At 57.6% G+C, this 14,954-nt stretch overlaps 1 protein-coding gene across 2 annotated transcripts in view; it reads right to left on the bottom strand.

Moving 5' to 3' along the window:
* Positions 1-6,739: 6,739 nt before the first annotated feature.
* The window catches only part of CMIP (c-Maf inducing protein), a 233,879-nt gene continuing 225,664 nt past the window's right edge, over positions 6,740-14,954 (bottom strand). For both annotated transcript variants that reach the window (XM_086688824.1, XM_086688825.1), the window contains exons 16-21: positions 13,942-14,082; positions 13,141-13,188; positions 11,916-12,062; positions 10,917-11,022; positions 9,505-9,575; positions 6,740-6,927 (exon numbers count right to left, since the gene is read on the bottom strand). In XM_086688824.1, the coding sequence (XP_086544950.1) occupies positions 6,874-6,927; positions 9,505-9,575; positions 10,917-11,022; positions 11,916-12,062; positions 13,141-13,188; positions 13,942-14,082 (567 nt within the window). In that variant the 3' untranslated portion in view covers positions 6,740-6,873. The remainder of the gene's footprint in view (positions 6,928-9,504; positions 9,576-10,916; positions 11,023-11,915; positions 12,063-13,140; positions 13,189-13,941; positions 14,083-14,954) is intronic.

Genomic DNA, 14,954 nt, shown 5'->3' on the forward strand with positions numbered 1-14,954 from the left:
TTCTCTAAAAAATGTGGATACTAGAACAATTTACATTATATAAATGACTTGCATCCTATTTCTATAAGGCAGGACTTATCCTGAACAGCCACCACCAGGGGAAAGAACCCCCAACCCCATGCGCATAACGGATGCCTCTGTAACTCCAGGGCCGGGAGGGGCTTATGATGCATTACTGCTCTCCATTAAACCCCCCAGGAGGGAATCACTGACCCATCTCCACTTCAGCAAACCCCTGTGGCCACTGCTGGGGGGAGCCCCAAAGAGGAGCTGACATAGTGGGTGTATCCAGCGCCCCGTTCCCTGAGCCTCCTTCCCACTGGATGCAACAGCCTCTTCTCCTACCTGGCAAATCCGAGAGGAGACAAAGCCTGGTGTTTTCGAGGAACAGCTTGTCGTTCCTACCATTACATTGAGAGGAAACACAAACAGCCAAGAGGTCTGTTGCCAGGACTTTGGTGGAGACCTTCTAGCCAGTGGTCAGCCTTCTCCTGCCGTGGGGATGACCAAATGTGCTCCGGGCAAGGTTTCCTTTCTGGAGGTATGTCCGGAGGGCAGGTCTCCATGCACTGATGCGTGGATCAGGAACCACAAGGACTTCATCTCCCCGCCGAATCTGAGAGAGGCTAGCTCAGGCTAGCCTTAGCCAGCATTAGAGAGGGCATGGGAGGGAAGGCCAGCACTGAGGTTTTCAAGGCCCCACCCCAACCTGAATAGAGGACACTGAAAAATAAAGCAAAGTCAGATATCCCACGACATACAGCTGTGCACGTTGTGCACTGTACGAGGATGCCACATTTAAGGGAGTGTGTGGATTTACTATGCAAACTGGTATAATGACAACTGTCCAGCAGATGGCAGTAGAGCGTTTTTGAGGCGGGGACAAACGTTCACAAGGACGGGCCAGCACTGCGCTGAGAGAAGTCACGGTGGCCAGGGCACCACTCACCCTCCCAGACCCAGACACAGCAGAGAGGAGCAGCGGCCATCTCTTCGTTAAGAAAATTCTTTTTTGATGCCGTTTTAACAAATTGAGGTGACATTCGCGTAACATAAAAGAAACCATTTTAAAGAGGCATTTAGAGCGTTTACAGTATGGTGCAATCAGTACCTCTATCTAGTTCCCAAGCATTTTCCTCAGCCCCAAATAAAACCCCATATCCATGAGGCAGTCACTCCCCAGCCCCTCGTAAACACCAGTCTGCTTTCTTTCTGTGCAGATTTGCCTATTTTAGATTATTGCCTATAAGTGGAATCCACCAATATGTGGTCTGTTGTGTCTGGCTTAGGTGACTCAGCATGATGTCTTCGAGGTTCATCCACGAGGGACCGTGTGTCCATGCTTCATCCTTTCTTACGGACGGATAATAGTCCATCGTCTGTAAATACACATCTGTTACCTGTTGGTGGATGTTTGGGGTGTGTCGACCTGATGCCACTTTTAAAAAGGGGGTGTGTAACACAGAAAATAAACGACACAAATCTTAAAAATGTGGAGCTCCAGGGGTGTTTAAACACCCGTGTGGCTGCAGATCGAGCTGTAGAGCATCTTCATCACCCCAGAAGCTTCCCTCTTAACATTCCCAGTCGATGACACCTCCCGCCCCCTGCACTATCAGTAACCACGGTTATCACCTCTGTAGTCATAGATGCCTCGTGCCCGTCCATGCACTTCACATAAATGGAATCCTCCGGCAGGCCCTCCTGGCTCCTTCCACACACGTAACATGTGTCCAATTAATTCACGCCACTGTGGGTATCAGAAGTTGGCTCTTTTGGCCTTTTTCTGCAGAATTCCATCACATGACTAAGTCGCTGTGCGTTTGATTGATTCTCCTGTTGAAGGGGGGGGGGCGCTCAAGCTCTTCCACTGCGAAACCACCCTGGTTTGTTTATTCTCCTCTTAGTGGACATTTGGGTTGCTTCCGCTTTTTGGCTCTTACGAATAATGCTGCTATAAACACCCTTGTCTGTGTCTTCTGGTGGACACGTGCGCTCGGTTCTCCCGGGTCTATATACCCAGGAGTGGGGTTGTGGGGTCACAGGGTGGGCTGGATGGTTAGCTTTTAGTCGATACGCTTTCCAAACCCGCCGAACCAATTTCTATGCCTGCCAGCAATGTGTGAGAGCATCTGGCAGCTTCCACCTCCACCTCTGAAAACAGGTGCAAGCTGATTCTTGGGTCCCCAGTTGCACGGTCCTTGTGGCTTGGCTGAGGCTGAGGCAGATGTGCCCGGCGACCGTGCAGTCTCCTTAGGAGGGCTTTCTCAGCCTGTGGGGGAGGGGGCTCCCCCTGTAACCTGTCCCTCTGTCGCCTAGCATGGTTAGCCACCGTCTTTGTTTGGGCTTCCCCAGAAGCAAGCTCTGGGATGAAGATTCCAGCATAGGTGGCTTATTTGGGAAGTGGTCCCAGGATGGGATGAGGGAAAGTGAGGGTGAGAGCAGAAGTAAGTGCTAACAGGCTGGTGAGCCCTGGGGACAGCAGACTGTCTCCAGGGGAAGCAGATGGGAGTCTCCACCTCCACGAGGAGGGAGAACGCAGGGGCACTGACACACCAGCCCTGCAGGCCACTGAGAAAGCTGCTGGCAGGCAGAGGTGCTAATTCTAGACCCTCGAAGCCCCCAGTGAGAAGAAGCCAAGGAACGTGAACATTACCCTTGACTCCTTGCTGGCCTTCCCTCCATGCCAGGCACCGTGTTCCGCACTTTCACTCCCAAGCTCCTCTTGAATCTTTCTTTCCAAGGTCCCTGCCCTGGTCCCAGCCCCATCCATTCACCAGCCAGCAGTGGAGAGATCTTCCCAAAATGCCTGGGTTCTAAGGTGGGCTGCGTCCCCCGCTCCCCGTGTGGCCTTGACCAAGAGACCCACCCTCTCCTGGCCTCCACTTCCCCATCGGTCAAGAGGGATCATATCTGCACCCACCCCTTAGGCGTATCAGGCGTAAATGAGTTCAGACCTACAAGCCTTACCCTTGCTACTGTGCCTGGCACACAGGAGGGGCGGTGTAAGCATTTCGTTAGAAAATGAGCCCGATCATTGCAACCTCCCTATCATTCATAGCCTTCAAGATGAACCCCAGTCATCAAAGGAGGATTAATGAAACGTCAAATCCAGAAGATACATTCACCTGGAACGGGTGACTATGACCTTATTTGGAAAAAGAGTCTTTGCAGATGTGATCATGTTAAGGATCTGTCCACAGGGTCATCCTGGGTCATCCAGGTGGGTCCTAAATCCAATGGCAGATGTCCTGATAAGAGAAAGCAGAGGGAGATTCGCTGAAGGGGTGGGGGGTTGGCATGTGGGACACAGCAGAGGCTGGAGGGGCAAAGCCACAACCGGGAACACCAGGACCCCCCCGGGAGCTGGAAGAGAGAGGGAAAGTTTTCTCCTCTAGAGTTTTCAGACAATGCGGGGCCCTGCTGACGTCCTGGTCTTTAGAACCTCGAGAGAGTAAGTTTCTGTTGTTTCAAGCCACTGGGTTAAAAGCAAAGACACACCGTGGCTCGGCTGTGCCGGGGGAGGGCACTGGCTGGACTCTTGGCATTCTGGGGGGCAGGCGGGGGCAAAGGATGTGAGGTTCCCCAGCGGGAGCGGGCAGGTCCAGCCGGACTAAGACCCGGAGAGGGGAGAGGTGTTCCTCCGAGACCCAGAGTTGTGGAGGGAACTACTCTGAAGCTGGGACGCCCAGGGGAACCCCTGGCCGGGCAGCCTCACTCTCCAGGCTCCCCCAGAAGCCAGTGGGCGGAGGAGCCCCAGGTGACGCAGGACAGAGCGAGGAGGAGGACCGAGGACGGGACGGCTGGCAGGGACCCCCCTTCCATCTGGTATCGGGCGCACCTGCTGTGAGCCGCCCCCCTCTCCCGGGTGCGAAGGATGGGGGATGGAGCAGGCGTTCGCGCCTCGTACCCACACGTCTCCTCCTGTAGCTGGCCCACCCGCCACGCCTGAAGTCTGGGGCCCTCCTGATCCTCGCCCACGGCTCCTGCTTTCCCTGTGTGGCCAGAGGCCTCTGGAAGTGAGGAGGGCCAGGAGCGGGCAGCAGGGATGTGGAGAGGCAGGGCAGGTAGCGAGGGTAGGAAGGTGGTGTAGGATGGACCGGGGAGGCAGCGAGGCGGCTGCTTGGTCCCCTGGACAGGGATGAGGGGCCCGGCCCAGGGTGAGGGAGGTGGAGATACTGATGGAGGAGGAGGAGACTCAGGAACATTCTCAAGCGGCTTCTGAAGGCAGGCAACGTGCTGGATGTGGGGCGTGAGCGACGGGCCACTGGGCTGGGGTAACACTGGGCAAAGAAACCCTGCAAAGCGAATGACTTAGGAGAGGGGTGGAAACAAAGTCTCTCCTTGGACTCCTCCAACTGCCTCCTGGGGACATGTGGGTGAGCGGGCAGCCGGGTGGATGGTTCTAGGCTGCTGAACTCAGAGAGGCTTCCAAAAACCAGCAGCATCTGGGTTTCCCAGAGGTCCTGGAAAGCAGAGTCTCGGGCCCCACCCAGACCTTGGAAATCGTAACTCGCATTTTCCCAAGACCCCCAGGTGATGAACAGGCCCATCGGTCCTAGAAGTTCTGGACGAGAGCTGCCGTAAGGGCCCTGATGCAGAGACTGGCAGCCTGGGTTTCCCCCAGGGAGTGATTTTGTTCCTGGTGGACATTTTTGGTTGTTAGTCTGGGGGCGGGGGGACTGGGTACTATTGGCATCTAGCAGGCCGAGGCCAGGGGCAATGCAGGACATTCTCGGATGCACAGAATGGCCTCGTGACAAAGGAGGGTCTGGCCCCCAATGTCAACGGTGCCGAGGGTGAGCAGCTCGGGACGTTCAGAGGAGTCCTGACCTCGGCCCAGGTCTTGTCCCCTTCCCGTCCCCGCCGAAAGGCTCCCTCGAAGCCACACAGAAAGGCCAGATGTCAATGAGTCACTTACAGTTTATTTTTGCCTGAAAGTATTTCACATCTCTGAACACAGCTAACGTGACAGTAGTATTAACCATCAGGAAAAGCAACAGTGCGAAGGGAAAAGATGGCATGTCTCGGCTCTTTTTTTTTCTTTTTTAGAGTTTTTTTTGTTGTTGTTTTTTTGTTTTTTTTGTTTTTTTGTTTTTTTGTTTTTGCTTCTGCTTCTTCCTGCACCAGAGTGCTATAAAGTTTGGGACCGGAGGGGAGAGAATAAAACCAAACAACAGAAAACAACAACAACAGAAGAAAACAAAACACGAAACAGAACACACTCACACGCACACACAAAATAAAACCTGGCACGTAAAATGAATTAAGACTGAAACCCAATTTCTTTTTTTTTTTCCTTTTTTAAAAAAATGAGGGCATAGTCGGGGGGGGGGGTAATAAAGTCTACCTAGCAAAGTATAAAACGACAAAAGCATGGTTTCCATTGAATAAGATTAAATATATATAAAACAATTACATTGACTGAGGGGTCAGGGCTGGGGGTGCCGGAGGGGGACGGTATTTGTGCTAAACCAACAGAAGAGGGGGCTTGGGGGGAGAGGGGACCCCAAGTAAACCATAAAAGGGCTGTTCTGTACAGGGAGGGCTTGTTAAGAAAAAGCCGACTGTTTACAAAAGAAACGGAGGTTGGTTTGTCTTCGGGGCAGGTGTGGGGACAGAAAGGGTGTCTGTGCTGTAGCGGTCACATTCATAGGGGTGGGGTGGGCAGTCAGGCTGGTGGAGGCGACGTCTCTCTCTTCTCCCAAGAGACCATGCAGAGAAGCAGGCATGCGTGAGGAGACCACGTGAAGCACAGGGTGGCGGGGAGGCCACAGGCCGCAGTCTCAGTGGGGACAGGGATGGCAGAGGCCACCGGAGATGGGAGCTCTCCGGGGGCCGGGGCCGGGGCAGCTCTTCCAGGGGATGGACCAGGGAGGACAGGTTAGCACCCCCCAAACGACGTAAGAGGGGGCTGAGAGAAAGCCGGGGCCTGGCAGGAACAGGACTACAACGTGGGGACCCCACTTCTGCCCCCCAGCCTGACCCTCACCCGGGGGCAAGTTGGAGACATCTGGGAATTGGAAACGCACAGTGGGGGCGGGCGGACAGACGGCCGAGCATTAGCATACAGAATCCATTACGAAAAAGCAATTAATTTTCCAAGGAGGTTTTTTTTTTTTGTCTGTTTCCTTTAAAAAAATAACAATAATACTACCACTACCCCAACAGCTGACTGGTTTATACAGTACTACGGGCCAGGGGAGGGCGGGACGGGAGGGCAGGAGGGAGGGAGGGAGGGTCAAAGACTTCATAAATAAGAGGCAGGTCCCAGACCCGCAATTTGTCAACATTTCTTAAATAGGCGCATTATTTAAATCTTATGTACAACAAGAATCACTTTGCATAGCAATGGCGAGGACACAGGACGGTGCAATGACATGTCTGGGTTTTCTTGTCCCAATGGTGGGGGGCGGGGGCGAGTTCTCGGTGGAGCCTGTGAGGAAGAAAGCACCCTTCCTCGGCCCTCGAGGCCCATCAGGGTCGTGTGATGGTGGCATCGGAGTTGACTTTTCCCACACAGCATTGAACACAAAGGCAAAGAAAATCCACAAAGGGTCCCCCCTCCCCAAGGCCCCCACCCCTCCCCCACCCTCTCCCCCGACCCGCTGATGCTCCTCTGGTTGCTACAAAGTCCTTTTTGGGTCAGGTCAAGGTTTCCAATTATGAAGCTAAAAGAATTAGGCGGGGCTGGGCGTGCTTACGGCCCCCCTCCCCACCCCCTCCCCCCTCCGCCCTCTGCCCCCAGAAAGACTCCCCCATCTATCTCACAGCCGGGACGCTGGGGGCGGGACCCCAGGACCGGCGCTCTACGGCTATTAGTCAAAAGTCGTGTGTTGCAGCTGCAAACTCCTTCCTGCCGAGCCGGGAGCTTCACCAGGCTTCCGTGTAGCGGACGTCCACTTCCTTCAAGTTGGGAAGCTTGGCCTGCGGGGCAGCAAGGAAGACAGTCCTTTCCCGAACCTGGCCCGGCGGTGCCTGGCTCTCCCGCAGCCACGGCCGGGGTTCCCACTGTGTCCTCCCCACCTAGCCGTCGGGGCTCCCTGGGGCTCAGAGCTGGGTAACCTCGGGGAGCACAGGGCAGCAGCCCCGGGATCGGAGGTCGCAGGTGGGCGGACAGCTGCAGGGGATTCCGTGCCCCCTGCCTCTGCGAGGCCGTGGATGCCTGGCTCTGAAGGCGGAAAGCCCTGGTGGGAGCCCAAGCTCTATCACTTGCTGGCTGCACGACCCCGGGGGCAGAGCCCCCGGCCTCCTCCTCTGTGGAGCCAGCGTGATCAGGCCACGGCTCACAGGACGGTGCTAAGGGTGGAACCTCCTGACGCACAGCTCGCCCTGAACAACACAAGGCCGTGTGCCCTACAGGCGGGAACCACCCGCACCGTCACCACCGCCTACAGGCCATCGTTACGGGAAATCGGGCAGGCAAATGCGGTGGGATCGCCATAAATGCAGGCACCTGGGGGGCAGCGAGTCTTCCCCTGCAGGACGCCCCCGCGTCGGAACCGTCTAGACTGCAAGCTTCCACCTGCTGTTGTTCACACCTGCTTCCCGCTCTCCATCCCTGCCACCCAGACACATCGCCTCTCTTCCTTCTTTTATAAACAGCTGGCCTTCCCTCCGCAAGCCTTCACTGCACCGACAGGGCTAATGGCTCTCCTCCCTTTCCTCCCTCTTCCAGACTCTCCATGGGGGCACCGGCCAGTGTCACCTTCTACCGTGCGTGCGCAAGGCTCCTCCGCGCTTCTCCCCTGCGCTCTGGCTCGTGGGCCCCCAGCCCCGCTGCTCAGGCAGAGGCTACAGACTGGGGGCTGCCTTCCCCTGTGCAGCACTGTAAAACCTTCTTTAAGCCAACCTCTCCGATCAGGAGATGGCAAACTGGCACGGAGGTTTCCAGGTTCTCCTGAGAGACGGGGCCGTGAGCTGGAGGGCCCTGCCTGCCTGATGTGGAGTGCAGGCCGCCTGCCCCCAGGCAGGCAGACAGCCTCCGGGCCGTCCGATGCCCGCAGCACAGAGGTTGGGCGTCACTGGCCAGTATGCTCAAGTTGGCACCGTGGGGTCTCTCAGATGCGTGAAAGCAGCTTTTCTCCACAAGGGGCTGACCACACCCCTTTGCTGCTTGGCTAGGGCACCCGGATCTGTGCTCCTTCGCCTTCAGGGGGCACAGTAATCCTCAACGGTGCAGAAACGCCCACTTGGGCCCGGCAGGTCAGGGAGGCCCTGGAGGGTGCACTCAGGCTGGTTCTGCGCCGGCCGCACCCCTGCCCCGCTTCACATGCTCCTCAGCACCCTCTGACGGCTCTCCTGGCCTGCTCGGCAGATTCCCTTCTCAAGACCTTTTGTGAAGGCTCTTCTGCCCTAGTGAGCAGGGCTGGCTGTCCCCTGTCCCCTCCCTGCTGGTCCCTGAGCCCTGTCCTGGCCTGGTTACTGCATGTATCTGTCTGTCAGGACGGAGCTTCCTCCTGGGCAGTGGTGAACCAGATGCACCTTGGTCCTGTCCCTGTCCCCAGCCTGGGCTTGGCACATAGTAGGTGCTCTAAAGCTGGCCGCAGGTCTGGCTGAGCTGGAGGGCTGAGGGTGGGGCGGGGAAGGGGTGGTCCCTGCTTGTGGGAATTCCTTCCAAGTGGCTTCCAGCGTGTGAAGGTGCTGGCGTCTCATGGTGGGTCTGGCTGCCTGGCCCAGCCCTTCCGTCCTCAGCGCTGGCTTATCTGCAACCCCACTCACTCCTTCCGGGGCAGTTGGTACTGGACCCAGAGTGATGGGGGCAGCAGACTTCTGAAGGTCAAGCTCCACCAGTCCCCCAGGAAACGTGCCCACCTTTCCCTACTCAGATCCTCTTTCTTGCCCCAACTTTAAATACTGCCAATCTAGCCCAGGCTACAGGACCAGGAGCTTAACCCATGACTGCATCAGCCCTGTTGATGTTCTCCCTGTTTCTACTCTTGCTTGGACCACCCCCGGCTCTAGAAAAAAAATCAGTTTTCCTGGTAACAGCCACAACAAGCCTTTACAAGCATAACTCACAACATTGCTTAGAGTCTCTGAAAGCTTTCTACTGAACTTGGATGGAATCCAGAACCCTTCTGTGACCTATGAGGGCTTATTCAGTCCGGCCCAAGTCTGTTCTCTCTTACTTTCTAGTCACATTTGCTACAAAGTCAGTTCATACCAACCCTTTCTGCCTCAGGACCTTTGCCCTTGCTTTTCCTGTCATCCTTTGCATCCATGGCTTCTTATCTTAGAGGTCTCGGCTTATGCGACTTCAGAGGGACCATCCCTGATGATCACAGGCCAAACAGGCCCTCCCTATTTCTAAGCTGCCAATTCCCTGCTGGCTTCCTCCCTACCACTCCTTTCCACCTGCCATTATTTCATTTACTGACTTATCTGCTGGTGTAATAGCCTTTCTCGCTGGAGAATAAGCTCCACGAGGGCAAAGCACTGGTGTCTAGGAAAGAAGGAGGGAAGGGGGGAAGGGAGGGAGAACGGGAGGAAGGGAAGAATTACCTTCAGATCTTCATAGGTGTCAGCCGAGAGCTTGGTGCTGTTCATGTTTAAGCTGCAAAGACTCTTCATGGCTGTGCAAGGACAGACAGACACAGGCATTAGGTCAGTGAGAACCCCACAAAGGCAGCTGCAGGTATGGGACAGTCAAGCTGGGGGGCTGACTACTGTAGCCAAGGCCCCTGTCTAGGAGATGGGGCGGGAGGGTTTCAGGGGCACTGCTAGGGCACCACCAGGACAGAAAGTCTGTTTCAGGCAGGAGCTGGTCTGAATTGGGCTTACGTTCTCTCCCTGCTCTCTGAGCCTCCCTTCCTTCTGGTCTGTCAGGTCCCTGCACTGCTGTACCCTGAAGTTCCCCAGAGTGTGCCTGCCACATCCCAGGTCAGCCCCAGTGGGCCAGGCTGGGCCCTTCCCCGAGGGGAGCTCTGGGAGCTCTCCCAGTAGGGCTGACCCAGGACCCCCCTTCTTGAAAGCACGCCTCGAACTTTGGTTTGGTCAGGAGCCACCCATCAGAGGTGCGGTGTTCCATCCCGTTCCTGGGTGCACCGAGCCAGGGGCTGTGTGACTCCAATGACAGTGTGCAAAGAGCACATTTGCAGAAAAGTGTCCCCAAACCTCATCCTCTCTGCCCTCCATCACCCCTGTCTCCTGTCCCCACCCCTCCCAAGCCATCTGGAATTTGCCAGCAACCTTGTAGGAGCCATGGCCCCTGCCCAGCGTATCAACCCCCTCAGCCAATTCCTACGTATGTCCTGTACACCCAGATCCGGTCACTTCCCCGGGGAAGCCCTCCATGATTCCTCCCAGCTGAGGCATGGGGCCTGTCATCTAAACCAGTGGGTGGGACATGGGCAGTGCAGCTTCCCAGGCTCAGCACCCAAGACTTTGCTCTGGTAGATTAGGGTTGGGGTGCAGGAATCGGCACTTCTGGGTTCCTTGGGTGTTTTGTGGCTCCTTCTATTAGAGCAATGCTTCTCAAACTTCAATCACACGTGGGAATCACCGGGGCATTTTGTTAAACTGCAGTTTCTGAGTTAGCAGGTCTGGGGCAGGACCTGAGAATCTGCACATCTAACCCCGGCTGATGGCTGCTACTGGGCAGGAGAGCAGGGCAAGCCTGTCCTAGGGCACTTTTCCCAAACTTGATCCCTCAGACAAGTATCTGGAGGATAAGGGCACTCATTGTTTCGTTTTCTTCTAGAATATAAGTTCCATGAGGGCAGGGATATGTCCCCTATTGTGTTCCCAGCACCTAAAATGGTGCCTGGCACACAGTAGGTGCTCATGAGCACTTGTTGAATGAATGGATGCACGCACGCGTGAATGGGTGGATGGGTGAGTGGATGAATGGATGCACGTGTGCACGCATGCACGAAGCAGGCCCTGCCCACCCTGGCCACCCCCGCAGGACTCACAGCTGAGGGCCAGCAGGCCCGCGTCGGTCACAGGCGTCTCACACAGGTTCAGCACCTGGAGCATGGTGAGGTGTTCCGACAGGAGCCGCAGGCCGGCGTCTCCAAACTGTGGAGCACAGAACCTCTCAGCCCTGGGGATCGACCCGCGTCCCCACGGCACTCAGGGAAATGACTCCGAGGCTGGAGGCAGCGGTGGAGGAAGGTGACGGGGACAGAGCCACCGCCTTTCAAGCCGGGGGATCTGGGCTGCCCTCGCTTCTCTCCAAAGACTCAAATGCTTCCCCGGACCGGGGTTCGAGTCCAGCTTCTGCTGGTGGGATGCGGGCCAGCCAAGGGCCCTTCCCAGGAGTCGGTCTTGCTGTCTGTCAAGGAGGGCTCTGAACTCAGGGGCTCCGGCTACCAGTGAGGGCCAAGGCCGCCTTTCCCTGGGCAGGACAGTAGGATGGGGCAGGATGGGCCTTGGAAGGCAGACTGCCGGGAACACCTGGTTCCTCTTCTATAAAAGGAGGGCTCTGGCGGGGCCTCCACGTCACAGGTGGGGAGTGGAGACCACGTGTGCTGATCCACGCAAGGCGCTTCGGAGTGCAAACGACACCGAGCGTGGGTGGCAAGCATCGGTGTGCTGTGGTTGTTACCACAACAGGAAGACTCCCGAGCTGCCTGTGTGCTACCCAGGAGGGTGCGGGAGACCAGCGTCACGTCTCAGCCCCGCCTCTCGGGGCTTCTAAGGCTTTGCTGGGCACGCCCCTGCCCTGGGCCTCAGCAGCTCCAACTGTGAAACGGCCACTGGCCTTCACGAGGTCTTAAGTGTCCTCTGGCCTATGGAGGGGGTGCTGAGCTGGGGAGGGGCGTGGTAATCAGGAGACTGGGCCCCGGGCTCCAGGCAGGAAGGCCAGTCCCAGAGGAGGGCGCAGAGCAGGGGCGCACAGGGGCACGGAGGAGGGGGCAGGATGCGGGGGCGGGCGGGGGCAGAGCAGGGTGCAGGCAGACAGTGTGCACCTGAGTGGACCACAGGTTCAGCTGCTTGAGAGAAGGCAGTTTGATGAGGTGCTCAGCGCAGGCGCTGGTCACGTTGGTGAAGGCCAGACTGAGGTTCTCCAGGTTTCCGAAAGAGCCGGAGCTCAGCAGACGAGCCAAGTCGGCATCCTGCAAACAGACAGGCGGTGGGCTCTCGGGGAAGGCCCGGGGCTGCCAGGCGCTCCGGAGACCCCTCCGCACCCCTGTCCCCACCTCCCTTCCCTTGCCCCGTAGACGGTTGCAGCAGGGGTGACGGTGCGGCTTTTGGGGGGGGGGGTAGGACCGAGGGGGGTGCTGGGAGCGGCTGCCCCCACGTCCCCGTGGGTGGGGGAGAAAGCCTCCAGTGCCGTGACTCACACCCTGAGTCACCGACTGGGGTGCTCCGAGGCACGTCCCTCCCACAGGCGTGTGTGCGTGCACACGGACGTGTGTACCTGGCCAGCTCCCCTTCCCAGGCAGCAGCTTGGGCCCTTTGCCCGCCTGAGAACACTGAGGTCCCCCCACCTCTAAGGCCTTTGGAGGGCAAGACACGCGTGAGCACTAGACTACCAGGCGGCTGCGGGGAAGGTCCGCTCTCCCTTTTATCTTAGTGGTCGAATCCTTGGATTCTAGCTGCCACACGGCCACACCGAATTAAGGCTAATCTCCCAGTTAGATGTGGCCGTGTGCCGAGTCTGGACAACGGTATACAGGGAGATGTGTCCAGGAGAACTTTCGGAAAGCCCTTAAAGGGAAGGGGCATGTTCTTCTCTGCTCTTCCTCCTTCTGCTGGCGTGAATGGAGACCTGATGGCCAGGGCTTGAGCAGCCTTTTTGCACCACGAGGTGGAAACCTCATGTCAAGGACGGCGGCACAGGATAGGAGGAACTAAGATCCCCGAAGACCTTGTCAGTGGGGCTGGAGAGAGGCGCCAACCTCACGGTGTTGTCGTGGTGATAAAACGAACAGCCCAGTACCCGGTACGTAAATGCTCAATGTATTATTAGCTATCAGTACTATTATTAACTGGTAACGTATTAACATTAATACCAGCGACAATCTACCGTGTGTGGTTTCCCGGAACCTGGTTCCCTCCTGGAAAAGCTGGCCTGTCAAGTGCCACAGGGTCCTTGGTCAGCTCCACCGGCTAAAGTTCCTCATCAGCGAGGTCTAATCTAACTGCCTTCTTCCCTCTACCCAGCCCCACAGGAGAATAAAACCAACTCACCGTGGACTTGGAGGGCAGTGTTAGCCTGGTGGGCCCGCCTTTCCTTTGCTGCAACAGAAACCGGACTGATGACGACCCGTTCTTTCCCCTGGGCCGCCAGCCTGCACACCCCCCTCCCCGTTGACAACACGCACAGCGCCATTTTATTTCTCGGCGGCAGAAGGCCACGTGGCGGTCTCGGTCTCGGGGGCAGACCCCGAGACAAGGTGTGAATACAGCCGGTTTATCAGAGAGGGAATCCCCAGAAACGCCAGCAGGGGAGTGGGCGAGTGAGGCGGTGAAGGCCCCCCAGGAAGGGAGCGTTATGGTACCGCTGCCGCTGGGGGTCCTCTGGGAAATGGTGGAGAAGTCATGTCTCAGAGGTGTCCCACCTGTGCGGAGAGGGAGCTGGAGTATTTATACACCGTCTCCTATTGGCCGCTGGGTGAGAGCTGCTCCCAGAGACCAGGGAGGTGTGGGCTCACCACCCCTCTGAAGCCCAGCCCTGGTGCACTTAAAGAAGGGCCTGTGGGATACGGGGAGGGAGGCAGTGGCTGCCGCGCAGGGCTCTGGGGTGAGGCAGGATGCGACTCCTGGCCAGGCCCCGTAGGAGCTCCGGGACTTTGGGGCACCGACCTGACACGTCTGCGATCACCTGGAAAGTGGCAGGTGGTAGCCCCGAACTTTCCGGGTCTGGAGAAGGACTCGCGGAGACAGAGGCCCGCGCAGGTGCGGGCGGGGGACCCGGGCTCCGTCCCCCTGCACCCAGCTGTGCTCTGGCGGGCCCGGCACGTGCGCCCCAGAGCCGGGCAGGGGACTCACCAGCTCCTTCAGCTCTCGCTGCCGATCGCACAGCTGCTCGTACATGCGCTTGCCCACGCCCGTGCTCTCCAGGGTTGAGATGATCTGCAGCTGGGTGTCGTTGTTGTCGATGATGTTGTACTCCAGCATGAGGCACAAGATCTGCCCGAGAGCAGCGGAGGTGCGTTACAGCAGGGCTGGTCCTTGAAGGCACGGAGGGCTGGACCTCAGCCCGTGCCAACAGCCCCGCGCTCGCCACAGGGAGGGGTCCCGGATTAAGCTCCGCGTGCTCCACGTGCCCCGAGATCTCATCCTGCAAACGAGCAACCACGCTCCCCCCTCGCTGTCCTTCTGGCTGGGTGACCCGGGCAAATCACGTATCACAGCTTCCCGTCTGTACAACGGGAACATTCGTGCACAGCCAGCTGAGCACGGAGCAGGCTCTCGGCAAATGCGGGAAGAAATGATGCATGCTAGGACCTCAAGGGTTGGGAGAGAGCTCAAAGGACAGGGCACCTCTTTCCATCCCTAGTTATCCCCCTGTGCCTGGCACATGGTTGGTGCGCAAGACAGGCTCAGAATGAAACCGGAGCCCCGGAGGACACCTGCAACACACTGCCTCCCAGAGCCTTGGGGAGCCGACGCGATCTCTGTTCTCCGGCCCTCTCGCCCAGGATTAGCACGCGGGCAGCCCTTTCCGGCGACTTCTCACTTGCCAAGCAAAGCCTGCCCGGCCCAGGCCCTCACAGCACGGCTCACCTGCCTCCTGGCTCCCTGCTCACCCCCGTCCTGCAAGTTCCCTGCGCAAGCATCTCAGTGAACCTCCGAGATGCCCACCAGGGCCTTTGGGCACTTAGGCTCTTTGGGCCCATCCACCAAAATCGCCAACCCCTTGACTCAGCCATCCTGACCTCCTCTGTTCTTCCTCACCCTGCTGTGGGGCCTCTTGTTGACTCCTTGGCCCCCAAATCTCACTGGCAGGGATGCTCTGGGGCTCAAGTTCTCTGATGCTCTGCCCACCGAGAGGTGTTCTA

This window comes from Puma concolor, chromosome E2, assembly GCF_028749965.1.
Source record: "Puma concolor isolate L17-30 chromosome E2, mPumCon1.1.hap2, whole genome shotgun sequence".
NCBI lineage: Eukaryota > Metazoa > Chordata > Mammalia > Carnivora > Felidae > Puma > Puma concolor.